Consider the following 27,108-nt stretch of genomic DNA (forward strand, 5'->3'; position numbering starts at 1 on the left):
AGGCCACCGCCAGCCCATGACCACAAAGGGCTCCCACAGAAGCCCCTCAGAAATGAAGGACCTACTCCCCCACGGCTAGCACTGCCCAGCCCTCAGGCATCAGGCCCCTGGCAACTGCCTCAGTTGAAGACAGCCACGGTACCCAAGGCCATGTCCCCTTCCCAAAGCACCTGTATCCACTAACCAGCTGCCATTGGGGCATAGTCCTGGCCTCCTCACCTCAACTCAGGACAAGTCTGGGGGGCCATCCTGGTCTCCGAGTTCCCCCACGGTCAGCTGAACCTGGTGGTCAACCTCTCCATCTGGCCAGCACTGCTTTTTCCCTTTCCCTCAATCCCTACCCCACAGCCTCCCTTTTCCGCCTTCCTTCTGGCCTGAGAGCCACCGAGAACAAAACAGATCGGTCTGGTCTAAAGCGATGCTTTGTGCACGGGGTGTTCGCCTGAACATCCCCTCTGAGCCTTTGCCAGCTAAACAGCTGGCTTCATGTGGCCACTCCTCTAAGGAAAACCTCCAGGTCTTATACTAAACCAAGCCCAGATCTTCAAGTTTGTCAACACAGACACTGTCCAGGGTAGGGTATTGGAACCATGGGGCGATGCCTTGTGGTTCCTTCTTCCCCAGACTGATCTTCTCTTTAGGGGCCTTAAGGACCACTATAGGCCCCTTCCCACTGGCCTCAGGATCCCCCAGTGGAGTCTTGCAGCCCTGGACTCCTGCCTTTCAGGCGGGAGCATGGGTGCACACACCTGCAGACGCTCCTGCTGCTCCAGGAGCGGGCTCCCCGCAGAGCGATCTACACATTCCAGCTGTCCTCTGAGCTGACTTTGGCTCTGAGACCAGGGGACACCCCCAGCAAGGAAACATGCCCACATCCTGATAGATGGACACCACTGGCCCCTTTCAGGAAGGCTCTGGGGGGTGCAATTCAGGAAACCTGGAGTTGGGGCTACTCCTCCCCATGTGAAAATTCTCCTTCCGCTATCACCTTTACAGGATCTGACCTGGTTTTTATTAATGAAGCTGGGCTTTCCCTAGAGCTCCTTGAAGGTTGGGGTTTCCCAATCTTGGTCCTGGTCTCTTGAAAATGAACAAAAAAGGATGCTGGATGCTGGATGCTGAGAACTACAATCTGGAAGGAAATGCTGCCCACAAAGAACAGTGGAACTCATCTCCCCCATTTGGGATATAAGACTTCCAATAACAGAATCCAAGATGACGTTAACTTCTAGGATAGCTGCCCTAGACTATGGGGAATTGTCTTTCGCTCATCTCTGTGTTCCTGGCATATGGTGGGCATGTTGGAAATGCTTTCTCGTGCAGAAAGTGGCTCCCAGCGGTGACTCATGTGGAGGGTGCAGCTAATGAAAGCCCCAGGGCCTTCCTCCCCTTGTACTGTGACCTAATCCTTACTTGGGCAGTTGGGTCTGGGACCACAGCAAAGGGTGTAACATTTATCCCCGTGAAATCCCATCTTGCTAGAAACAGCTTCTTTAGACCTTTTTGGCTAGATCAGAGCAATGAGCCTCATTCATGCTGATGACCCCAGGTTCCAGACTCAGCTCTAGTCCCTAATGAGCACCAACTAGTTCCTGCAGACTTATCTGTGGGAGGCCCCGTGCACTTGAGCTGAACGATCCGTGCCAGGCTTGGCAAGCCCAGGGTGTAGGTGGACTCCTGTAGGCAGGCTGGATGTGAGGCCACCGAGTTTACAAACCTCTGACCTCAGCACCAGCCACCATTTCACATTCAGCCTCCAGAAGCCCAGATATTTTGGCCAAGAGGGTTCCCACTCCCATATAAGCTATGGGTACCTGAGACCCTCAGTGTACTAAGGAAGGGAGAAGAACCCTATTCGGGACCAGAACAACATGTCCGGTGCAGGAATGTTAATCCCCATCTTGCAGGTGAGCAAAGAGCAGTGGGGGGAGGGTACACTCTCAGAACCCAGAGCAGAGCCTGGCTCTTGATTCTTGATTCCCTGGGCCGAGGTGTGCCTGCTGTCCAGCCTGACTCCCCTTCCTTAATCTCCTCCTAGAATCGATTCTGTTCCTTTGAAACTCAGGACCATACCGGACTCCCGGGTCTAGCCTGTGGTTAAAAATCAACAAACACTAACAACAACAGGAAGAGTTCCATTTTACTGGTCCCTTCTCTGTGCCAGACACTATTTTGAGAGTTTTGCTTGTGTCATGGACATCATCATCCTGCCGGAAGGGAGACGCTTTCTCCTTCTCTGCACAAGGAAACTGAGGCCTGGAGAGGATGAGTCCAGGGCACCATTTCCAGGAGGTGTTGGGCTCAGATTCAAACCTGGGTGTGTCTGAGCCCAGAGACCATGGGTCTGACAGCACAGGACTCATCTCAAACAGAAGCAGCCTTTGCAAGACCCCTTTCCTGGCAAGGAAGGCTGACACAGAGACCCAGACAGTCTGCCCACACCTCTCCGGGGACCAGCGCAGGCCAGGCCCAAGACCACAGGTGCAGGGGAGATTCTAGCCCCCTGAAAATAGCTCCCATGTCCTCGCACTGTCTCTCTGTTTGAGAATTTCCAAGACTGGCTTCCCCTGTTGGTAGCCTCCCACACGTGTGCGTCCCTGCAGCTGGCCTCTGGGAAGATGTTCAGACAGGCTGATCATTCCCAGGAATTTATTCAGAAAGTATTAGCCGGGGGCCGAAACAATTGGCACCTTTGTCATTTCACAATATGCTCCAGTGTACGCCAGCGTGCACAGCCAAATGTGGAGGTTACCATGTTCAGACTGGCACCAGAAGATCACCCGGGCTAGTAAATAACAGGGCAGGGGGCATCCTGGCTTGGGTGTAATACTGAGCCAGGTCATCGCAGAAGTATAGGTCTTGGGGGGGTCATGGAAGCTCCTCTCCCACTGTAATGGGGAACTTGGGCTGAGAGAGGGGCTGGGCCACACCCAGGAAACAGAGCTGGGATTCAAACTTGGGTCTTTGGGCTGCTTCCACAATTACAGGAGACCCACCTGCCAACCTGTTGGCCCATCTCTGAATTATGGTTAAGAACGGATGCCCAAGGAGCAGCCAGGAGAGCTCAGAAGGGATGAAACTCCAAAGGGGCCAAGCTGAGCTCCCCCAAAGAGCTAGGGGGTAGTTTAGAAGAGGAGCTGCCTTCGAGTCTGAAATGGAGGGAGAGGCTGCACGGCTTCCTTGGGTCAACCATGGACATGGTGGCCAGTAATGGAAATTCACTGGTACAACTTTCCCACCTCTTAATCTGGCATTCAAGGTCTCCAGGGCTGGGCCCTGGCATGCCTCTCTGCCCTTATCTCTGCTGGCTTGCCCTCCCGCCAGCCCGCACTCCTAGTCTCTGAGATGATCTCATGTGCATTCTCGAACAACAAGGATGCCTCCTACTGTCTCAAGGCTTATCCATGCACTTCCCATCCTGAGGGGCTGAGCTCTGAGGACTGTCCACCTCCCTGTCTTTCCCAAGCAGCCCCTCCTCAGGCCTTTAGAGCACCTGCCACCTCTCCCATCCGTTTCCCACATCATCAAACTGTGGTTAAGGAACAGCAGAAGCTGGGGCCATCCTCCCTGTCTGGCTTTCCACGAGCCTTATATCACACGATCCCATCCTCACCCTCTGAGGTGAAAACCATTCTTTCCACTTGACAGATGAAGACACTGAGGCAGGAGAAGTCACCCCGAGTCCGGCTGGCAGAAGTTGGAACCTGGGACTCCAATGTCAAGGTCCCCGGACCTCTATCTAGCCTGCCGGCCCCATCCGACAAGCATGAGCTCCCTCTCTTGGTCAGTTACTGCCGGGGGTTCCCGCTGTCTGATCATTCCATTCATTTACTCATTCGGTAGAAGTCTGTTGGATACCTTCTACCACATTTCTAGGATCTGGACCTTATTTTGAGCCTTTGGAATAGAAGCAGGAACAAGCCAGTCTATGCTTTCGATGTGCCCTGCCCCCACCTGTTTGGGTAACGACCACACAAAGCGATAAATAACCGAACAGCTCAGGTGCGTGATATGCAGGGTTAGCGGACCAAGGAGATTCCCACCCAGTTTGCCTAAAAATTGGAACCTGTGGCAAAGTGGCTGAGTTTGTGCGCCCCCCCTCCCCATGTATCACCGTGCATGCAGCAGGCGTTCACGGCTGGTGGCAATGGCTGCGGGAGTGCAGTGTCAGTGGAAGTTCAAGAATATTCATCTAGCCGATGTGTCCAACTGACCATTTGGGGGACTTTTAGTTTCAACCAACACTTATAATGGGAAATGGCGTGTAGTGGCGTGACACTTTAGATAACAAAAGCCCCTGGCAGGCAGAAGTGGTGAGGAATACACGTAGGGGGTCCCTCCGGAATCGAGCATCGTGCTTCACGTCGGGAAGAAGCCAAGAATTATTGCTGATGCATGAGAGGGCCTACTGCTGTGTAGGGACACGCAGTCTTGGACGGCCCCTGAGGACATGCCGGATGGTTCATCTCGGAGTCCATCTTTCATTCATCATCTCCCCACCCACTAAAAAACACACGGAATCTGCCTTTCCTCCCTCCCTGGGCCTGAATTCTTTTAGCCAACCAGAGACTCTGGAAAGGCTACAGCAGCCAACCATGGAAAAGCGTTACCCTTTCCCACGTCTCCACCAGAGTGAGGGGCCAGAGCAAACGCTGAAGCCAACAGCTAGCTCCCGGACTCAATGGGACCGGTCGTGAGCTTTCCCTCTACCTGGTTCCAAACCCTCCCCCTGCCTGCCTCTGACTATTCAGAGTCATGAGCTAGAGCCCCTGCCAGGCAGGATGAACCGTGGATAGAGAGAAGTTTCCAGAGCGGGACCCTCTTTGCCAACTTCTTCCTCCCTATCATTTTCCCAGGGAACCCCTGAACTCATTCTAGCAAGGGGCACAGGACTGGGGTGGTTTGGGCACTAAGAAGGAGCTGGGGTCTTAAGACCTTGTGTCCTGCCCCCCCAGTCCCCCTTTTCCAGGGCTCTGCCCTTGGACTGGGCCATCTTGACTCGCATCCTAGGCAGGTAGGTTATCTGTCACTGGGCTGAGGATGGGGAGAGAGCCTGGCTGTTTCCACTGGAGTTTTCTCCAGGCCCCTCTTCCACTCCATCCTTCATCATGGCCAGGACTCCAGGAGGTAAAGGTTTCATCCCTATCAACGGGACATCCTGCCTCGAGTATCAGGCCACACTACCTAGTCTATGCACTCTGGTGCCTCCAGCAACACAACCCCCATCCTGAGAGAGGAGTTCCTTCTGACACTAGCTTCTCTATGTGTGTCTCTGTTCCAGAGTCTTTGTCCCCAAGAGGGCAGGGCCCCCCAGGGGCCTTCAGAGAGCCCACATCCTCTCTTCCTTTTTGGCCCAGAGGTCCCTGCCCCAAGGCTCAGAGTGCTGGAATTAGGGTCCCTGTGTGCCTGGTTGTCACATTCCGTGCACTTCTGGTGCCCCTTCCAGAGCTCTCCAGATCTCTGCCTCTCTTCCTGTGAACCATCAAAAGATCAATGCTTCTCACCCAACGTAGGGTCCCGGTTTCTGTCCTTCCACCCATGCGTCTATTACTGTCCAGCAGCAAGCCTCCACTTCCCTTTTCAACCGGGAACTGCACTCCTTTTTCCAGGAACCCTGACCAGACCCTTGCTGCGCTCCAGGCTCGCTCGCGTGCTGCCTCTACTCCCGCGCGTCCCAGCTCCTCCATCCCAGCCCCTCTCCCAGCCACCGCTGAGGACAGAGAGCCTCCCAAGTCCACACTCCCAGCCCATCAAGGGGCTCACCACCACCGTTCTTGTAGCAGAGGTAGGGGAAGCGCCACACGTTGGCGAGGTCCACCGCGAAGCCTATCACCGACAGCAGGAAGTCGATCTTCTTGCCCCAGGTCTCCCGGGGCTGCTCGTCGCCAGCGCGGGACGCCAGGAGACACTGGACGCCGTTGCGCTCTTTCACCACCAGCAGCTCCGCGGCTTTGCGCCCTTGCGTGGGCTGCTCGGACCCCGGGTCCGCCCCGCTGCTCTCGGGCTGCACCTGCGGCTTCATCCGCGCCAAAAGCATGAGTGCGGTTGGCGAGGGGAACGTCACCGGCACTGGGAGCACGCCGAGGTTCTGCGCGGATGAAAGGAAAAGATGCGGTCACTAGGCCATCCCGCCCTGCTTGCGCCTCCTGAGACCTCCCGGGAGCGCGGAGACACTGCGGCCAGTGCACACTGGGCGGACGCGGGGTTCTCCAAAACGGGAGCGCGTCTGTTGGGGAAAAAATTGAAACAGTGGGAGTGGTGCGAGGACCTGAGACGGTACTGAGAGGTGGAGACTGACCCTGTCCGCCCCGTGGGTCCGGCGCAGGACCCCGCAGCGCTTCCCTCATTCGCCCGCTCCCTCTCGCCCCCAAATGGTGGGGCTGGGACACGTGGAGGCTGAGGTTTCCCAGGGGCGGGGACCCTACCAGTGCCATTTGCTGCTTCCTGTCCCCCAGCTCGGATGGGTGCCGCCTCCAGCAGCCCAGGAGCCTCCCCGGACACTCACCTTTCTGCACGTCAAACTCGCGGGCGCTCTCGCTCTGCGCACGCAGCCGGGGCCTCCCCGGAACACTTCGGCCGGGCGGCGCGCAGGGCTCACTCACGTGTCCGGCAGCGCCGCGATCCCGGGTGCCCCGCCTGGCCGCCGCGGGCTGTGGGGCGCGGGCCGGGGCTGGGCTCCGCCGCGTGGCGCTCGGGCGCGGCCCGGATAGCGCGGGAGGCACGGGGCGGCCGGCGGGGCGCTGGCTGGCTGGTTCTGTCCGCGCCGGGCGGGGGCCGGGCTGGTAATGTAGCCTGCGCCCCAGGTAACGCGCCGATTGCATTAAGCCCGCGCGGAGCCCGCTCCGTCTGGAGCCTGTTAGCGCTAATGCGGACTGACAGCGCGGCCGGGGCTGGGCAGGGGCGGGGGCGCGGCGCGGACTCAGGGGGCGACTCGGGGACCCGGGCGCCCGCTGTCTTCCCAGCACGCACCCGCGCGCCAGACACAGCTCCCGGGGGCACCGGGCTCTGACTTCCCAAAACGGGAAGAGAGCGAGACGCCCAGAACTGGGGTCAGAGTCGCGTCTGAGAGGGGCCCGGGAAAAGACCAGGGAGAGCAAATGACCGGAGTCGGTGCCAGCTCTGTCATCTGCCACAGGCCACTTAAACTACCCTGCGGAGTTTCTCCATCAGCAAAGTGGGCATGTTCTGCTCGGTGCCTACCTAGGTCGGCAAACTTGCTGGGGGCCCCTTGGCTGGCTGGGGACTGGAAGGTCACACCCCAGCCCTGACCTCCTCTGTTTGTTACACAGATTTGCAGGTGTGACTCCTGTTCCATGAGGCTGAGAACTTTACTAATTTCCCCATGTGTCCATATGCCTGCTATGTGCCAGTCACTGCTCTAGGCTCTTAGGAGAATTTCCGCACAACTTATGGAAAAATCCCTGGCAGGATGGACTTTGCATTCCGTCCTGAGGGAAAACAAGAAGCATAATAAATAAACACATTGTAGGGTGTGTGGGGATGGGGATATGGGCAAAGAGAAAAGTAAGCCTGGGAAGGTGTTGCGGGGTGGTGTGTTGCGGGGAAAGGGGGAAGCAGTTTGGTCAGGGAATTTGAGAAGGCAGCATTTAAGCAAGTAAAGGAGTGAGCCATTTGGGCCTAGTATTCATGCATTTCTTCACTTGTTTGTCTGTTGGTTAATTTCTTCATTCATCAAATGATCACCTGCTGTGTGCGGAAACAGTGCTGGCTCCTGGAGCGATGGAGATAGTTCCTGCCGTCAAAGAGTTAGTGGTCCGGTGTGTAAAGAGTCCATCACCACCCAGTATGGTCAGGATTGGTTGCAACTACAGGGGTATGGAAACTGGTTGGAGCTGAATCAGCAGGTAAAGGATGGGGGTGGAGAGGTAATCCAAGAAGGCATCATGGAGGAGACAACAGGTAAAAGGGATGGGCAGAAATTTTGACAAACCCAGACATGCTGACCTTTCTGTTCTTTAAACAGTCCAAGCTCAAACCCGCTCCAGGACCTTGACACTTCCTGGTTCCTGTGCCTGAGTTGTTCAGATCTTAGTTTAGTGGTCCCTTTCTGACCACTCAAATCTAAAATACACCCCTATTGTCTAACACATCACCCTATTTTATTCCCTTCATTACACCAGTATACAAATGCAATTATTTGTTTATTATATGTCTCCTCTTGGAGTAGTGTATGAGCTCTGTGAGTGCAGGGACACTGAATGTCCTAAACACCTCTGTGTTCCTAACACCTAGAACATACTAAGGCATCAATTAGTAGGGACACTGAATGCATTCATGCTGGTGTATGGGGGCATTGAGATCATTTTTGCCAGAAGGACCAGCATGACAAATATCTTCTGTGAACGATATAGAGAAGAAGGGAAAATTAGTGGATGATGAGTCTGCCCTGGCCTTCTGGGGGTTGATGAGGAGAGGCAGAAGTCAGGGGAAGGATTGGGCTAAGTTTCAGGAAAGCCTGGAGCCATGGATTCCCATCCATCAAGGTTGTCAATTTCCTTTGACCAGCAGCACCCCCCCCCCCGCCCCCGGGCTATTTTGACAAGCTTCTAAGAGAACAGAAATGAAATCATCTTTCCATTTTTCAGGTCAGGGAACCGTGGCTCTGAGGATTCAGGGGACCTGCGAGAGGTCCCACAGGTTGGAAATGACAAAGTTGAAATGACAACCCAGGTCTCCTAGCTCCCAGCTCCTGCCCCTTCCACCAATTGGCGAGTCAAGACACACAGAATCTCTCTAGGGATCATGATTCCCTCCTCTGCTTTAACCCCACCCAACTGGCCCCAAGTCTCCCACCTCTGAACACCGCAGGAAGCCCCAGCCTTCTCTGCCGCGCCACCGCCCCCCTCCCTCCGCCCCCCACCGCCGCCATCGCAGCATCCCCAGCCCCTCACTGCAACAACTTTCCTCTCACGTCCAGTATCTTTCCAGCCGCGTGATGGTCACCAGCTGCCAGAGCTCTTTCTAAAACTCCAGACTGATCACCTCACTCTTCGGCCTCCTCTTCTGTCTCCCCCAAGAGACAACACACCGACGTGATTTCATTAACCCTGGATTTAAGGTAATTTTATTTTCTTCTTTATACTTCTCTTTATCGGCCAACTTGTCTACAATGAGCATTTGATATTATACAATCAGAAAAAGATAATGCACAATTTCTTAAAAACCCCTATCTTTTCAGGATAATATCTAAACACCTTTAGCAGTACGGACAAGATTCTGCCTGTCTATTCAATCACATCTCTTGCTATTCTAATTCTCTCCTCATTCTCCCTACAAACCCTTTACTTGATACAAAAATATACTTTGTTCTCTAGCAACATGGGAGATACTCAACAACTAGTGGTATCCTTGATATCTTGTGCATTTTCACATCTCTAGATTTTTAACTATGCTGTCCCCATAGTCTGCTTGTCTACCTGGAGAACTCCTATTCATCCTTCAAAACCTCAGATGTCACCTCCATTGTAAAACTCCCTGATAACCACCGCCTCCCCACCTCCTCTTCTTTATATTGCTTTGTATATTTGTCTAGTACAGTTACCTGTGTGATTTCCCTTCTAGGGACAAGGACAGAACCCAGTAGATCCTGTCACATAGGTTATGCTCTAGAAATGTGTACAAAACAGAACTAGAACAGATCTCAGTCATTGGCTGGGTTTGCTGTCTTTGGTTGGGGTTGTTAATGTTGAATTCCTCCAGAAGCAGAATCTGAAAGAAAGATTCGAATTCAAGTAGTTTATTTAGGAGGTAATTCCTGGAGGAATTATATAGGAGTGGGGCAGGAGGCAAGAAAGGAAAAGGAACCAGCAGAGGGGACGTGAAGGAGCAGTTACAGCTGTGGGCAGTTGGTGTTCAGCCCTGCTGGGGACCTCTGGGAGACTGCATAGAGCCCGCCTCTGTTGTCCCACTCCTGGGCAAGGAGGTTAGAATATTTATCCATTAAGTCTGTGCCGGGGGTGCTAACTTGCCAGCATTTCCAGCCTGCCTGGTGTGTGGGCTGAGCATGCTCCCGTTGCCAGGAAAAAGCTTCTAGCAGCATCCCAGGTACTGGCAGTAGGAAGCTGGTGGTGGGGCCTGCATTGGCAGGAACAGTGTGGGCGGGGCATTGGAAGTGTCTACTACAAGGATGGAGGGAGGCATCCCCCAACTCCTGCACGCCATCAGAGTACCAATCAGCAAGCCCTGAGAGTTCCGCCGGGTGCTTTCCGGGACTTCTGGGGAACAGCAGTGGAAACACCAGGCTGGGCCTGGACTGAAGGGCATGGCGTCTCCCTCCCTTTCTGGCCCAGACTCCCTGCCCCTCGCTCCAAGACCCATGGGGCCATGTGGCTTCTCTCCATACCCTGCATTCTGCCCTTCCAGGTGGCCTGAGGGCAAGTGGGTGGGCAGACGGCTGGAGCATTATCAGAGCTAACTGGATCTCTGGGGAGGCGTCACTTCCACTTACCATGGCACTTGGTGACACAGGCCATGGGCACAAGGTGATGGCTGGTGCTCTCAGTCCAGCTCTGGACGTCTCCCGGCCAACACCAAGACCCTGACACACAAAGGATATGCTGGGGGACATTTGGAATCCAAAGGGCTGGGTACCGAGGGGGTCTTGAGGATACTACCTGAACCTGTGCTATGTTGCCCTGATGGGGGAACTAAGGTTAGAGAAGAGGAGAGGTTTGTCTATAGCTTTCCTTCCTCCCTCTCTTCCTCCCTCCCCTTGTTCTTTTCTTTTCTTTTCTCTATTTCCAGGGATTAGACCTACGACCTTGAAGCTCACCTGGTATAACTTCTATTGCATTTACAAATAGCATAACCGTCCCCTCAATAAAAGACCCTCATAGGCTGAACTCCCCCTGTAAAAGCCCCCTGGTCCTTGAGGCTACCAGCTTACCCAGAGGTGGCTCAGGCCTTAGAGTCCTCTCTGCTGAGCTCCTGCCCTAGCAAGCCACAAATCAGGCTCCGGCATTAAGGGCATCCAACCTTCACTGACCTGCACATTCACATCCTGGGTCTATCCACACTCTGCACGTCTCTACCCAGTGATAAAAGGCATCTGGAACTTACTGTGTCCAAAACAGACTTCTTAAGCTCCCCTTCCTGACCTCCCCATAAACGGACTCCTCCCAGTTCTCCCTCATTCCGAGTGATGGCATCTTCTTTCTAGCTCCTCAAGCCAGAAACCTTGGAGTTGACCTCGACTCCTCTTTTTCATACTTTCATGTCCAGTGCTACTGCAAACTCTGTGGGTCGGAGCCACCTCACCTCTCCCCATCTCCACGGGGCCTGACCTGCTACCATCTCTCACCTGGATCACTGCACAGTCTCTGAGGGTCGTCCCAAACTCTCCCCTTGCCTCTGAAGGTCAAGCTCTATGCAACTGCTAGAACTTTTGGGAATGAGTTTAGATCCAGTCCCTCTCTCTTGTGTTCCCATCTCATTCAGCATAAAACCGAATACATGCATCCTTTTCTGGACTTGCCTACGCAAGCCCAGCAAAGCCTTGTGGCCCCCGGGAGATGGGAATCAGGCAAGGACAGAGGGGCTGGGTGAGAACAGGAGGGGCAAGTGGTGTGGCCGAAACAGCCCTTGGCTGGGAGTCAGCACCCAGGGTCCTGACCCCTGCTGTGCTGGTTTCAGGCTTTGGAATCATGGGCAAGTTCAATGGTGACATGGGGATGGACCCCAGGAAGAAGAAGGCAGATCAGGAGAGGAGCTGGGGAGGGAGAAATGGAAGGAGGGGTACAGATGAAGGGATTCAGTCTCTTAGGAGGAAATAGGGCCCTCCCTCCACTGTAGGAGCACCTTAATACATCCTTCGGCCTTAAGGTGGTCACGTGAGGTACAGTAGGAGGGCACTCACACTTAGTTTGTGTCTGTCTCTGGGGCAGAGGGGACTAGGGAGCAGCTGACCAGGAGAACCATCGTCGGGTTGGCCCAAGGACTCTGCTTCTCTGGGGAATATCAGAGCAGGGGGGATTCCCCCCAAGAAACCTGTATGCCCAGGTGCCGTCTAATGGAAAACCAGGCACTCCTTAGATAATCTGATGAAACCTGGATTCTCCCAGAAATAGGCACATACATGTTGCATTTTTAATTTCATGTGAAATTTATCATGCTTTTTTTTTTTTTAAAGATTTTTATTTATTTATCTGACAGATCACAAGTAGGCAGAGAGGCAGGCAGAGAGATAGGAGGAAGCAGGCTCCCCACTGAGCAGAGAGCCTGATGCGGGGCTCGATCCCAGGACCCTGGGATCATGACCTGAGCCAAAGGCAGAGGTTTTAACCCACTGAGCCACCCAGGTGCCCCGAAATTTATCATGCTTAAAGAAAAGTGTAGTAAGCAGGTAGGACCAGTTTCCAGTTTAAATAATATTAATGACATGAACGTATAAGAACCCACCTTGTGGGGTAAGAAATAGAGCATTTCCTGTACCTTACCAGCCCTTGGGTCTACCTCTCTCAACACACCCCTTCACCGCTCTCCCCAACTCCAAGGTTACCACTACCCTGTGCTCAGCAAATAATCATTTCTTTGTCTTCCTTTACCACCTATCAATACTTCCCTAACAATACATGATTTTGTCCTTCTTTGAACTTTATATAAAAGGAAACACACTATGGATAGTTTTGCAACTTCTTTGGCTGCATATGATGTTTTGGGGACCCACCCATGATGGTGGCATTCACTCATTTTCATGGCTGCATATATTCTTTCTATTTTATGAGTAATAACAAATTCATGTATTTATTCAATGGTTGAACATTTGGATTATTTCCAGTTATTTTATATTTGAACATCACCGCCTATAAAATTGCATGCAGATAGTTCCTCTGCATGTAGGCAAGAGTTTCTAGAGCTTCTGTGCTTAACAAATTGCTGGTTTGTAGGGTATGTGTTTGGTTAGCTTTATCAAGGAATGTCAAGCTCTTTTCTAAGATGGTCGAACCAATTAAAAATCTCCCCCATAGAGTTATTTCTTCACTTCCAATTTCTCTAGATCTTTACATCTTCCCTAATTCTTGGTGTTATTTAAACTTTTAATTTTTGCTGCTCCTTTGGTTGTGACTTTAAGGTGGTTTTTCCTGGCTTCTTGTGACATGGAGCGTCTTTTCATATACATATTGGCCAATTGTATTTCTTTATCTCCTGTAAAATGGTAATGTGTTGTTTGTGTAATTTTTAAAATTTTTTTTAATTTTAATTTTTTAAAGATTTTATTTATTTGAGGGGGGCAGAGAGAGAGAGAGCAGGAGCAAGTGGGAGGGGCAGAGGGAGAGGGAGACTCAGACCCCCTGCTGAGCAAGGAGCCTGATGCAGGACGTGATCCTAGGACCCTGCGATCATGATCTGAACCAAAGGCAGACACTTCACTGACTGAGCCACCCAGGAGCCCCTTGTTCAACTTTTCTTATTGCCCAGAATTTCTTAATATTCTGGGCATGACTATTTGTCAGTTATATTGCAAATATCTTTAATTGGTAGTATTATGTCTTTTCTCTGTATATATGAATAAAGGTTATTCATTTTCATGTGATTTAGTGTGATCTTACTTTAACTTTTATTTGGCATATGTATTTATGCTTTGTTTAAGAAATCCTTCCCTACCTGATACTTTTCTAAATTACAACTTAAAACTTGACAGTTTTTGCCTTCGTATTTCCCTTCAGTGTTTTAACTAATGTTGCTTTCTAGATCCCAACTTTCAGTTATTAGATGAATAAGTTCTGGGGATCCAAAGTACAAACGGGTGGCCAGCATTAACAACTGTGTAATACATATTTGAAATTTGCTAAGGGAGTAGATCTTGTTCTCACACAAAAAGGAAACCCTATGTGAGGTGATGGATATGTTAATTAACCTAATTATGATAATCTTATTGGGGTGTGTATGTATATCAAATGAACACATTATACACTTTCAATATATACAGTTTGGTCTATTATACTTCAACAAAGCTGGGAAAACAAATAGCGTTGATTTAAAACGTGTTTTTCTAACTGATGGGGCAAGATTCTCCAGATCTTTTTTTTTCAGGAGTGTCTTGGTGGGGGCACCTGGGTGGCTCAGTGGGTTAAGCCTCTGCCTTCGGCTTAGGTCATGATCTCAGGGTTCTGGGCTCAAGCCCCATGTCAGGCACCCTGCTCAGTGGGGAGTCTGCTTCTCACTCTTCCCCGCTTATGTTTTCTCTTACTCTCTTTCTCTGAAATAAATCAATTAAATCTTTAAAAAAAGAAAAAAAGAGAAAGGAGTGTCTTGGCAATGTTATTCCTTACAAATTTCAGAATCAGCGTGCTGGGTTCCTTGAAAAATCCCACTGGAATTTCAGCTGTGATTACACTACATCTACAGATCAGTTTAAGGAGAACTGACACTTCTACTGTATTCAGTCTTTCTATCCAAGAACACAGCACATAGCTCCTTATATTTTCCATCTTTAGTAGACACAGCATTTTAAACAGAGCATAGGGGGATTTGCAGATTCCTGCATGAAACCTATCCCAGAATCCCTCAAACATTACTGCCTGTTGGCCTCTCTGCTCTGTTTTCCAGTAATACATAAGAGCCCAATCTCGAAGCTACCTCCCACCTCCCTCCCGCTCCTCCTTCTGGCCCTCTGATATCCATTCCTGGGAAACTGACCAAGTTCAGCTTTTTCAGCAGCCTGGAAATGCCGAATAGTAAACTCTCTAAATGCATTGATTTAGGGCCCCACAACATGAGCTCTAATCCTGGTTCCACCACTTACTGTCTGTGAAATCTTGGCCACGTCCCCCCGCTTCTCTGTGTGTCTCAGTTTCTTCATCTGTAAAATGGGTACGTTGGTGATGGCAACAGCGCCTGCCAACAGAATTGTCAAGGAGATTAAAGGAATAGATATATGCAGAGCACTTAGAGCAGAGATTACTGCATAATGGGTAATCTCTTCTTGCTGTTGTTCCAAAAAGTTTAATTTCTCTATGTCTGTGGGAGGTAAGGTTCTTCTCCAGAATTTTAAGTTAAGTTTATCAGACTTCCCATTCCAGGACTGGGATGGCAGAGCAGATACAGGTTGATATAACAATTATGAGTACAGAGTGGGAAATTGTTTTTAGGAAGAGTTGGGTGGGTTCAAAGCCTGGCCTCACCCCATGCGTGCTGAGGGACTTTGGTTTCTGAGCCTCAGTTTTTCCATCTGTAAAATGGAGGGGACACACCTGTACAGTAAGAGAACCAACGACAAGCCCTTTGAGAACGTTATTGGAAGAGACTTGTTCATCAGGATTCCGTGATGCCAGCTGTAGCCAGGTCCCCGAAGTTCACTGCTTCTTCCTAGAGGTTGATCCTCTCTGCCCCCTTTCCCAGATCGCAGATCACACTAGTCTAGCCGATTGCTCAAAGGGCAGATTTCTTGGTCCCATCCCAGAAATTTGGATTCAGTCCATCTACAGTGGGGACCCAGGATCTGCACGTTTATAGCGTGTTTAATTCCTATTTAAAAAAAAAAAAAAAGAATTCCAGCGCCAGTGGCATGTTTCATGACCACCGTCCCAGGCTGAGTGTGACCAGAGCCATACACACGCAATTTGCCTGGCCCGAGTGCCTTCTTTGTCTCACACTGGTACACCGTCCTTTTGCTCTGGCAAAGGACCGGCCGCACTTAGCAAACAGCGCACAGCTGCTTCCAGGCGGAGCTGCCTGTTCCCCGGGAGGGGTGAACGGGCGCCCTCTAGGGATGGAAGGGAGAAAAGCTGCTTCATGCTCAGCTTTGGGGTGACAGTTGTGGAATTACTGGGAATGGCCACAAAGCCCCCAGAGCAGGTGGGATAGGGATGGGCAAGGGGAAAGAGGTGGGAGCAGCACCTTTGTCAAAGTCGTCATTGTAAGGCCTCATCGTGGGGTTGTCCACAGCGAAGCTAAGGGCTCTGGTCCTTCTCTGCGTTTGTGCCCAGGAACCTGAAGGCAGTTCGTGTTGGCAGTGCAGGCCATAGTCCACGCACAGAGCACACCTGTCCTCCTCCTTCTCTACCCTCTACCCCCAAGGTGAGAGCTGGACGGTCTTAGGGAAAGGGCAGGGGAACTAGGGAGCCTGGCTCAGGGCGGTGACTTTCTCCCCCTCTTCATGGTAAATGCCATCACTGTCCCCTTCTTCTTTTTCTTTTTTAAAGATTTTATTTACTTATTTGAGAGAGAGAGAGCGAGAGCCCATGAGTCAGGGAGGGACAGAAGCAGAGGGACAAGCAGACACCTTGCTGAGCAGGGAGCCCAACAACGCCCTGAGTCCCAGAATACTGAGATCATGACCTGACCTTGAACAACTGAGCCACCCAGGTGCCCCACCTTCTAGTTTTTTAGGAGACGGCCAATCCCTGGCCTCCGAAATACAATAAACCAGCACAGAGACACTCAACTTTCACACTAACTGAGTGGGGCTTCAGATCCTGGCCCTGTTGCCCCCTCGCTGTGTCCCCATGGGCTGACATGCACCTGTCTTCTCTTCTACAATGGAGGCCACCATAGTATTTACACCACAGAGTAGTTGAAAGGCATGACAGCATCAGGACGGTAAAGTCAGTCAGCAGTGTCTGCACAGACTGAAGACACATGGGTACTTGCTCCAATTTGACAATCCTTCCTTCCCCAGGCATGTACTGGTCCTAAGTACCACATACTAGTTCGTATAATACTTGCCATAATTATCCCCATTTTTAATGCCCCCCATGGTTAGAGGTCTTGTGCATGGCCACATGGGGAGGATGGGACAGAAAATGGGATTTGAACCCAGGTCTGGGCTGGCTCCAAGGCACACGCTCTGGATCACTGTTCTTTCTGGTGGCTCAGCCTCTCTCTCTCTGGTCCCCCACCTTCTTCGTCCTCCCCACCTCCTGGCTGCCCCCTCCCCATGTGGGCTCCCCATCTCGGCAGGGCCTTGCCCCCTTCGAGACGCAGTCTGCACCCCAGCACTGTCCGTCATAGCCACTGTCTTCTCCAGTCCTTCTTCCCACCCCAGTCCCCGACTCCCACCCTGTCTCCGTCCTGTTTTGCTTCTCTCCACCCCCACCCCATGCCCTTCCCACCTGTCCAAGCTACCCCTCCTTAGCGCTGTAGCCTGCTTACCTCCCCTCTTCCTGAGGCTCAAAGGAGAACCCTCCCTTTGCTGCTTCCGTGCCCCCTCTCCTACTTCCCAAGTCACACAGGTTGGTGGCAGAACAAGAACCCAGACCCTGGGTCCTGACACAGGGTCCAGGGCTCTTCTCACAGCCCACAGCCCCCATGTGGAGTGTTTATCAGACCGGACACACCCTGAGGGCTTGCAACAGGGGACAGGGAAGCTGCGATGGGGACGCTGGCCAAGAAGGTCCAGACCGGCTGGATCCGGGTGCTGACAGAGTCCAAGAGAGGTCAGCATTAGGCCATTCTTTCTTGTTCCAAGGGGCACAAAAACATACCTGCTAACCCTACAATGTGCCACTCTCCCGGTGAGGTGACTCCGTGGCCCGTCCACACTGCCCATAGATAGGAGTGGGCTGTGGCTCTGTTCAGCCCCGACTCTGCCCCACCCCTCCCACTGAACCCCTTCCGTGTGCGTGTGTGTCGGGGGTGAGCCGAGGTGACGGGGAAGGGACTTGCGAGGGCCTGAGCCGCTGGCCTCAAGGGGGGACATCCACGGGAGAGGGAAGCCTGTACTTCTGTGTAGTTCAAGGGCAGGGCCGAGCCCAAAACACCTGCTGCGGGGCCTCCAATCCAGCTCACAGAGGCACAGGGGAGTGTGGAAAGCCGTGTCAGGGATGGACTCCACCACCCTCTGAGGCCTGAGTCAGTGCTACCCTGGTCTGTGGCAACAAATCCCAGTGTGGAGCCTGTCAGCCTGACAGCTTTGCAAGCAGTCACGAGGCTGGGCAAGGGGCCACGGGAGCGGAGGGCGCTCTTCCTCAAGGTTTTCCAAATTCCGCCAATCCTGGCTAATCATTTTGCTAATAATAGGCCCTCCTGTTTTTCTCCCTGTCCTCCACCCCACTCCTAACAGGACCTCCCCTCCCCCTCCCCAGATCCCCAAAACACTTAGAGGCTAGAGCTTAGAGGGGCCTCCCCACCCCTTCCTGAAGCCGAGCAGCGGGGCTAGTCCATGAGAGGGCCTGTGCTTGAGGCCTACACCAGCCCCGCTTTAAGGGACCTAGAATCAGATAGAGGGAGAGTCTGCCTCGATTTCCCTGTCCCTTTAACCCTGACTGTTGAAGAAGAAAGTTTCAGTCTGGTCTCATAGGTCTGATCCCCCTTTCACCAGAGGGAAACTGGCTTGGCAGGAGGGGGGTGGCCTGGGGGGGGCAAGAGGGGGGGGGTCATCCACTTGCCCAAAAAGTGTCCAATACAATTGAAGGACAGCATTTTCTTCTCATTTTACTTTTGCATTTACCATCTAATTATAACACTGACCTTGGTTTTCCATTTATGACCATGATCTCAAGTTTCTCGAATTATTCATGACTCTTAACTCAAAGATTTTCAAAACTGTGGAATAGTTCAGCCTTTCATAAAAAGATAGACATCGCCTAATAAACAGCTCACTAGCTTAAGAAACAAACACACAAGCAATATGATTGAGGTCCCTGTGCACTCCTCCCCAGGTGTGTCTCTGTCCTCCCTCCTCCCTGGCCAACCGCTGTCCTCACGTAGTGTTGATTATTCCCAAGCAGGGATCTGTGCTTTCACTGGGTAGACAGACAGACAGATACAGAGATACATATGGGTCTATACACAAAGAGATACACATATATGCCTAAAATTATAAATGTGTATTCCTAAAATGTTGTGTCTCGATAGCTGAACCTCTAACAATAAAATTTGTATTATCAGGTCCAGTTACCTGCAGATTTTTTTAAAAATTTCTTTTCAGCGTAACAGAATTCATTGTTTTTGCACCACACCCAGTGCTCCATGCAATCCGTGCCCTCTCTAATACCCACCACCTGGTTCCCCCAACCTCCCACCCCCTGCCCCTTCAAAACCCTCAGATTGTTTTTCAGAGTCCATAGTCTCTCAGGGTTCACCTCCCCTTCCAATTTCCCTAAACTTCCTTCTCCTCTCTAACTCCCCATGTCCTCTGTGTTATTTGTTATGCTCTGCAAATAAGTGAAACCATATGATAATTGACTCTCTCTGCTTGACTTATTTCACTCAGCATAATCTCTTCCAGTCCCGTCCATGTTGCTACAAAAGTTGGGTATTTATCCTTTCTGATGGAGGCATCATACTCCATAGGGTATATGGACCACATCTTCCTTATCCATTCGTCCGTTGAAGGGCATCTTGGTTCTTTCCATAGTTTGGCACCCGTGGCCATTGCTGCTATGAACATTGGGGTACAGATGGCCCTTCTTTTCAGTACGTCTGTATCATTGGGGTAAATCCCCAGTAGTGCAATACCTGCAGATGTTTTTAAAACATTTCTGAGCCTCATTTTTTTTTTAAGATTTTATTTATTTGATAGAAGGAGACACAGCAAGAGAAGGAACACAAGCAAGGGGAGTTGGAGAGGGAGAAGCAGGCTTCCCGCTAAGCAGGGAGCCTGATTCGGGGCTGATCTCAGGACCCCATCATGATCTGAGCCAAATGCAGACACTTAACCGACTGAGCCACCCAGATGCCTCGTCCTGCAGATATTTTGTAGTACAGTTCTGTGTAGTACAGTACAGAACCGTAGTACAGTTCTGTAGTACAGTTTTTTCTTCCTTAGAATTTTCTTAAAATCACATTATTTTCTCTAGCTTGCTTTATTGTAAGAATACAATCTAGAAAACCTATACCATACAAAACATGTCTTAGTCAACTGTTGACGGGATCAGTAATGCTTCTCATCCATGCTTGGCTATTAGTGTTGGTCAAGATCAACCGTCTTTCTGTGTGTGCCTGCGAGGCTTAACACACTGAGAAAAACGCATCAATCCTCATAAATACGTCCATAAAATCATTACTCAGACCACTACAAAAAATGACCAGCGCCCCAGAAATCCCCCTGTCCCTCCCTTAGTTACTCTCTGTCTCCTCCCTCCTCCCAAAGTAGCCACTCCCTTGACCTCTAATAGCCCAGAATCCCTGGGCCTGTCTAAACAATAGAAAATATCATTTTGTGCATGTTTCAAGTTTATACAAATGGCATCATTCTGCACGAATCTTTCTGCAAATGTTCTTGAGATTTTTCCATGTTGATACTTGAGCTTCCTTTTAAAAACAAATGTATTTAATTAAGAAGAGTGAGTTGATTTCAAGGAAAATCCTGAGGGCATCCTAGGACAAGCTGAGCACGGGTGTCAGCGTTGAGAAAACATGGGTTCTGACTCCACTCTCTTCCCCTTTTACAGGTATGAACACTGAGGCCGGGGAGCTAAGAGCCATGCCTCCCCTCCCCCCACCGGGTCAGTCTGCGAGTTCAAGTTCCAGCTGGGACAAGGGCCTTGGCTTCAAAATGCCTGAGGCCAGAGATCTTTTCCACTACGTCAAGCTGGCAAGAAACATCTCCCTCCACCCAACCCCACTGCGACAGATAGCAACTGCGTTTCCTAGCCAAGGTTAGTTCTTGACTTTGAACTGCAGAAAGTAAACTGTTTTCATTGAATTGTTTTAGGGCGAAGCCTGGGATGTGAGCGGTATGGTATTGTGGGGACACGGCAGCTGTCCAGCCTTCAAAGTTATGACAAGTCTTCTACTTGGCAGCCCACCTCGGTGACCTATATTTTAATATGTGCTATTAGATTATTGCTAATGAGACATTTTAAGGATAAAAGAATTATGCTCGCCTGCCGGGGCCTCGGTAAAAGTACAATTGAATTAAGGGCTGAAATTGTTTAGGACTCTGCTAGACAACCTGTCCCCCAGGCTGGGCCTGAATGGAGAGATTAAGCTTTAGAAATTACACAGGAAAAATAAGTATAATTGATCTAAGGTAACTTCACTCGTCTAAATTAAATAATGTGATTGTTACAGGCAGAAAGGATCGAGATGAGGAGCCGGACGGAAAAGGCTCGCTATCTGCAAACAAAGTTAGACGTGAAAGCCCCAGGGAATTGACTTTTTCCTGACTAGGCTGAACACCCTCTGGATGGCTTTGAGAGTCTGCTGGGGGGTTGGCAGGGATTGGACCCCGTCTGAGCATCCTAGAATCTGAGGTTTGGCAGGGACAGCCCAGCGCTGTCCTTACCAGCCTCTACCTAACACATGAGCCCTTCTAGCTCTTTCCAGCACCCCCAGGGTCGGGATGGGAGTGCGGTGGGGCGAGGTGGAGGAGAACTCTTGCTCCCCATCCCTTAAGCAGGCTGTCCAGTGTCATTGTCACTCTTGATTAGAAGACATGACTCTGCAGGTGGCTGGCCAGCTGCTTTGGGGTAGCTTGTGCCCACCCCCCATGAGTCCTGCCCCCTGGAACACCAAAGATCAGGTCTATCCTGATCTTTGGGAGTAAGGTCCCACCCCTCCCGTGCCGTCATCTGCCATGCATAGTTATGTGTCACCAGATCTCAAGTGGGGGCAGTGCATTTGCACGACGGCAGAAGACCCAAGGCTGACCTCCAGGGAACCCATACAACCTCCCCCCAAATATGGCTGCATCTAATGCCTTCAAGCCCATAGTTGACCCTTTAATTTAAAAAAATGCCGGTTGACATCATGTGTTACATTAATTGCAGCTATAAAATATAGGGATTCAGCACTTCTATAACAGGACTCAATGCCCATCATCATAAATGTGTCCTTGACCCCATCACCTTCTGAAACCACCAGTTTGTTCCCTGTACTTAAGCGTCTGGTGTTTTGTTTTATTGGTAGGTTATTATTATTATTATTATTTTTGGTCTTTTTTTTCCCTTTGTTCTCTTTCTTGGATTCCACATACGAGTGAAATCATACGATATTTGTCTTCAGCTGACTGACTTATTTCACTTAGCCCAATTACTCTCTAGCTCCCCCCATGTTGCAAATGGCAAGATTCCCCTCTTTCTGACGGCTGAGTCATAGTCCATGTTGTATGTGTGCCACGACTTCTTTATCGGGCTTCTTCCGTATCTTGGCTATTGTACACTGTGCTGCTATAGACATGGGGTACGTGTATTTTTCAGATTAGTGTTTTCTTATCTGTTGGGTAAATACCTGAAGTGGAAATACTGGGTCATAATAGGGTAGCCCTATTTTTAACTTTTGGAGGACCCTCCGCACTGTTTTCTAGAGCGGCCGCACCAACGTGCACCAGCAGTGCGGGAGGGCTCCCCTTTCTCCGCATCCTGGCCAGCCCCTGCTGTTTCTCGCGTTGTTGATGTTAGCCATCCTGACAGGTGGGAGGTGTATCTCGGTGTGGTTTTGATCGGCTTTTCCCTGATGATGAGTGATGTTGAGCATTTTTTCATGTGTCTGTTGATGATCTGGAAGTCTTCTTTGGAAAAATGTCTCTACATGTCTTCTGCCCATTTTTAAGTGGATTATTTGCATTTTTGGTGTTGAGTTGTACCATTTCTTTATATATTTTGGATACTAACGCTTTATAAGGTACATCATTTGCAAATACTTTCTCCTACTCCGTAGGCTGCCTTTTCGTATTATGGATGGTTTCCTCTATGTCACCCACCAACCGGCCCTTTTTTTTCTTCTCTCCACCTCCCTCCCTCCCTTCCTGAGCAACTACTGTATGTCAGGGACAGAGCTATGACACGGGACTACAGCGGTAAACGAGACAGCAACCTCTCCTGCTTAAAATCAAGGAGAAGCTGAAGGCTAAAACACATTAGCTAAGCAAATAAATTAGATATCAGGGGATCCTGACAAGGGCTTGAAAACCACACCAGAGTGTGGGCTAACTCAGAAAGCCTGGGGAGGGCCGTGGGCTGGGAAGGCTCTCAGGGAAGCCTCTCCAGGGCCTCCCAAGGGAGAACGGAGGATGAGACGGGCTCAGCCCTCCAGAGAGCAGGGAGGGGAGACAGGCCGAGGAAGAACCGGCAGAGGTCGGAGTGGCAGAACAGCAGGAAAGGCAATGCCTTCCAGAGGAGATGGTGGGGGAGGAAGGGAGGAGTCAGGCAATGGCCTGGTTTTAAGGCACCTGTTGTCCACCGTGGAGAGGACGGCGTGTACGGAGGAAGCCACTGCCGATGGCTGAAAAGGGGGAGTGCACGACTGAGGTTGTATTCAAAGGGTCTGTCCGGCCAGCGTGTGCAAAGTGGAACCTGGCCAGAAGTTCTGGAGTCACCAGGGGAGATGAGGGTCTGTAAAGAAGAACAGCTGAGACCCCCTCCCAGGCAGGCGAAGGCTGAGGAATGCAGGCAAGAACAGTCTGGAGACATCGTCCAAGATTCTGAAAAAAACAAGAGACCCTTAGAGACTACATTCTCTCTAGTTCTTTAGAGATATGACTGTCCTGGCCCAGAGAACTGCCTACCTTGCCCAGTCCTGCTGGGAAACCATCTTGGGGCTCTTCTCTGTCTTTCAAAGTGGGACAAACAGGGTCAGCTTCAAAGGCTGCGGACCCTTGGAGCCCTGGGGGGTCTGGGGTGGGGTGGGGAGAGCCCGAGCTCTGGGCGGGCCGGTGCACAGGGCAGAACACAGATGCTGACTGCTCTGAAGTACGTTGTCTGTTAACGAAAAGGTGCCTTTCAGTTTGTGGAACAGGAGAGATCTCTGTTCCTCAAAGCCCGTTATTGAGTGGGAGAGAATCCTGTACTAATTCCCAGAGAAAATGTCCTTTAAAGCAAAAGGACACACTGGAACTTGAGTGGCATGAACTTCTTTCTCTGTGAATTCAGGAAGGAGAAAGAATGGACTCTTGCACACGTCAGTCCTCCCCATCGCACTTGGCACAGGGTCCGTTCCTCAGGCCTCAGTTTTCCCTTCTGTATATTGGGTGAAATGATTGCCAATATTCACTCGTGTCTGATATCTCCGTCCTCACTGAGAGGGAGGGGTGTGAGGTGAAATGAGGGGCGCTGCAACCGGGAGCAAGTGGACAATTTTGAGCAAATGGGGAGCCCTCTGCCCATCTAGTCATGTCCTGGGATAGGGCGGGGGTGCTGCCCGGGACCGGGTAAGAATCAGATGAGCAGGGCAGGCCGGGAGCAGGATGGGCTGACTGCTACCGAGGGCTTCATGTCAGTGTGTAATTACATTTTCCCGACTTCTTCTGTTGTTTTGGTCACCTGGGGTCTTTGCAAAACTTCATTATTTTTCCATTGTCTACTTTTCCTTTTTTATTTTCTTTTAATTTTTTTTTTCCTGTTCAGACATTGATATTAGCTCAGTGACTCAGTCATTTGACTTCTTATGAATTCCAGGCTCCCGTGTCCAGGCTGCCCGTTCCCCGTCCTGTCTCTTAGGAGCCCGGCTTACGCTTTGGCTCTTCGCGGGCCGAGAAGGCTATCGATGACCCCCTGCTCCCTTCTTCTCCCAAGTGCCATGCTTCTGCAGGTTGCCTTCCACTTGTCACACTTCCTGAGCCGACGGCTCCAAGCCCCATTTCCAGAGTAGAAAGAGAATTCTGAAGTTGCTGCATATTTTCTAAAATAACACCAAGACCTCCAAATAAAGCAGATCAGCTGAATGTCATAAGATAAATCACAAGATTTCTAGGATGGGGCGGGGTGGGGGGGACTCCAGAGTTCATCCAAAAGCAGCATTCCCTTTCCACTGTGTCACCCCTAAGCTCTGGCCATTTAGCGTGCTTGCATGCCTCCCATGATGGAGTGCTTACTTCTTGCAAAGGCAACGAACTCCCCCTTCAGACCACGCTGGTTCTTCAGGAGTCCTTTGGTTAAGCTTTGGTTAAGGCCCTGGATTTAGCCCATGGAGCCACACAAAGGAAGGTGACTCCATGCTTCTAGACAACAACCCAGCAGATGTCGGAGGACTGGAGGACGGGGATAATGAGTCTGCCTCCCCACCCCCAACACCACCCTCTCCCCACCCCCCCACCCCCCACCCCCACCTTGGATTCTCTGTTCTCGGAGCCAAGCATCCAGCCCGGCTGCCTTTAAGTATTAAGAGACTTGATTCCAAATCACAACTCCCAGAATTGCCTTTGGAATTCAGCGGCTGCCAGGGACATCAAGGCTAATTGCCCACGAGGCCGTGGGGACACAGCTCTTCCCCTCCCCAGTCATTGACTTTCTCAGGTCGCGTTGATCTGGTTTGTATCGATTGCATCACAGTGAAACACGAACATTCGCACAGCTTCACTGCCCCGGGGAGACCCGCCTGTCATCTCCAGCGGAGGACAGGCTCTAACCGGTTGTGATCACTCACACAGGTGCCGAGGGTCACTAAAGCAGCTGTGGCATCGACCGGCCAGGTCAGGGTCCGTGGTGGGAGGAGCTACCTGTTTCAGGGAGCTCTGTCTGGCCACTCGGAGTTCTGGAGAAGGCATGAGCTTTCCAGTCGACCCCAGACCTTCTTGTCAGCCCAGCTCACTTAGCTTTCAGCCGAGTTTGCAGCCCCTGTCCTGGCAGTTCTGCCTCTCTGGTCCCCAGGCGGCCTCTGTGGTGGTTGTGTTTTCCTTTGCAAGTGGACCCAGGGCTGTCCATGCATGTCCATCTCCCTAGCCACCCTAGGGCGTGGCGACACCCAGCCCAGGCTGGGGCCTCTGCCCCGGGTCGGGGGATGCCCAGAGCAACCCAGGCCAACCTTGGGAGTACTTGGCAACAGGTAGATTCTCCACATTTGTAAGCTGGGGATGGGGGACAAACCCAGATCTGCCAGCAGGCTCTTTATGCTGCCAGAGGAGGAAGGGGTGTCATGGAAGTGTGGCCTTTACCATTTTGGGGGCAAACAGCAGTTTCTGTGAGCTGAGGCTGGGAGGGGGGTGGCCTTTCTCTTGGGGCCTGATGAACTATTCTTTTTTTTTTTTTTGAGAGAGAGTGAGGGCATGGATGGGGGGAGGGTAGAGGGAGAGGGAGAAGCAGACCCCTTGCTGAGCAAGGAGCCCAACGCGGGGCTCGATCCCAGGGCACTGAGGTCATGATTTGAGCCGAAGACAGATACTTAACTGACTGAGCCACCCAGGCGTCTTCCACATTTTGGCTATTCCTGATCTTACCCATGCAAAGTGAGCCCCATTGTTCTTAGGATGAACCAGTGAGGAAACACAAACACAGAGGCTCACGGTTGAGAGAGATCCACAGAAACGGGTGTTGCCCGACAAGATCTCGCCCTGGTAGACTGACTGTTTTCCCCCCTAAATATGGAAGAAGTGAAGTTGCTGACTCTTGATTTTAGGTATTTTCTCACAAGATTACAGGAGCAGAAGGCTTCCCCGTGCAGCAGCCCCTTCTCCAAGCACACACATCAAGAGTCTGCTGGCCACGTCTTGTCTCTCCCTCGTGCTGGAGGAGGGCCTCTGGAAGGAACGACACTCAGCTGGGAGCAGCATTCCCTGACCTTCTCTAAAGGACAAGAGCCAGGTTTGGGGGAACTGTGGGGACTCATGGGATGGTCTGGCCCAGGCTGCGAGGGATGAACTCCTAAATGAGCCAGCGGCTCCCATCGGCAGCCCTGGTGACTTTCAGCGGGGAGGGGGAGTGCTCCTCCTCCCTCCGGGCTCTCGAGGAGAATGCCGGGAGTTGCCCGCCCCCCTGAGAGGGAGAGAACCAGCCCACTGCGGCACCTGTGCCCAGAAAGTTCCATAAGTGCAGAAGGACCTCCTGAGAGAAGCAGCATGGATGCCAGTTTGGAGTGTTGGTTTTCTGCCCTTGGATTCCCTCCTCAAAGCCTCAAGATCTCACCATGTCTGGTCAAACACTGCATCTTGGCATGAAGCATGCTTTGAGGAACCAGAGAATGGTGGTGTCCACTTCTGGGTGAAGGGCCTAGACACAGGGCAGTAGCTCTGGGGAATGAAGGAGCGGGGTGGTGGCCAGAAGGGAGGGGTGACAGGGGACAGGAAGGATAGATAGGTGGGATATGTACCCCCACCTCGGGGTTTCTCAGAAAGACTGTGGCTGGGGCCCCTGGGTGGCTCAGTGGGTTAAAGCTTCTGCCTTTGGCTCAGGTCATGATCCCGGAGTCCTGGGATCGAGTCCCGCATCGGGCTCTCTGCTCAGCAGGGGACCTTCTTCCTCCTCTCTCTCTCTGCCTGCCTCTCTGCCTACT

General features: G+C 51.5%; 1 protein-coding gene and 1 long non-coding RNA gene across 4 annotated transcripts in view; one reads left to right on the forward strand and one right to left on the reverse strand.

Moving 5' to 3' along the window:
• The window catches only part of SLC6A2 (solute carrier family 6 member 2), a 47,249-nt gene extending 40,604 nt beyond the window's left edge, over positions 1-6,645 (reverse strand). The window contains exons 1-2 of one of the 3 annotated variants that reach the window (XM_082711385.1): positions 6,506-6,645; positions 5,764-6,088 (exon numbers count right to left, since the gene is read on the reverse strand). In XM_082711385.1, the coding sequence (XP_082567511.1) occupies positions 5,764-6,037 (274 nt within the window). In that variant the 5' untranslated portion in view covers positions 6,038-6,088; positions 6,506-6,645. The other 2 variants (XM_082711384.1, XM_082711383.1) reach the window with 2 other exon arrangements.
• Positions 6,646-8,944: 2,299 nt separating this feature from the next.
• Positions 8,945-27,108, forward strand: LOC309853423. Its single transcript, XR_014305668.1, has 3 exons — positions 8,945-9,079; positions 20,355-20,561; positions 26,236-27,108. It is a non-coding gene; the product is annotated as an uncharacterized lncRNA (long non-coding RNA).

The sequence above is a fragment of the Mustela nivalis genome (assembly GCF_964662115.1).
Source record: "Mustela nivalis genome assembly, chromosome: 18".
NCBI lineage: Eukaryota > Metazoa > Chordata > Mammalia > Carnivora > Mustelidae > Mustela > Mustela nivalis.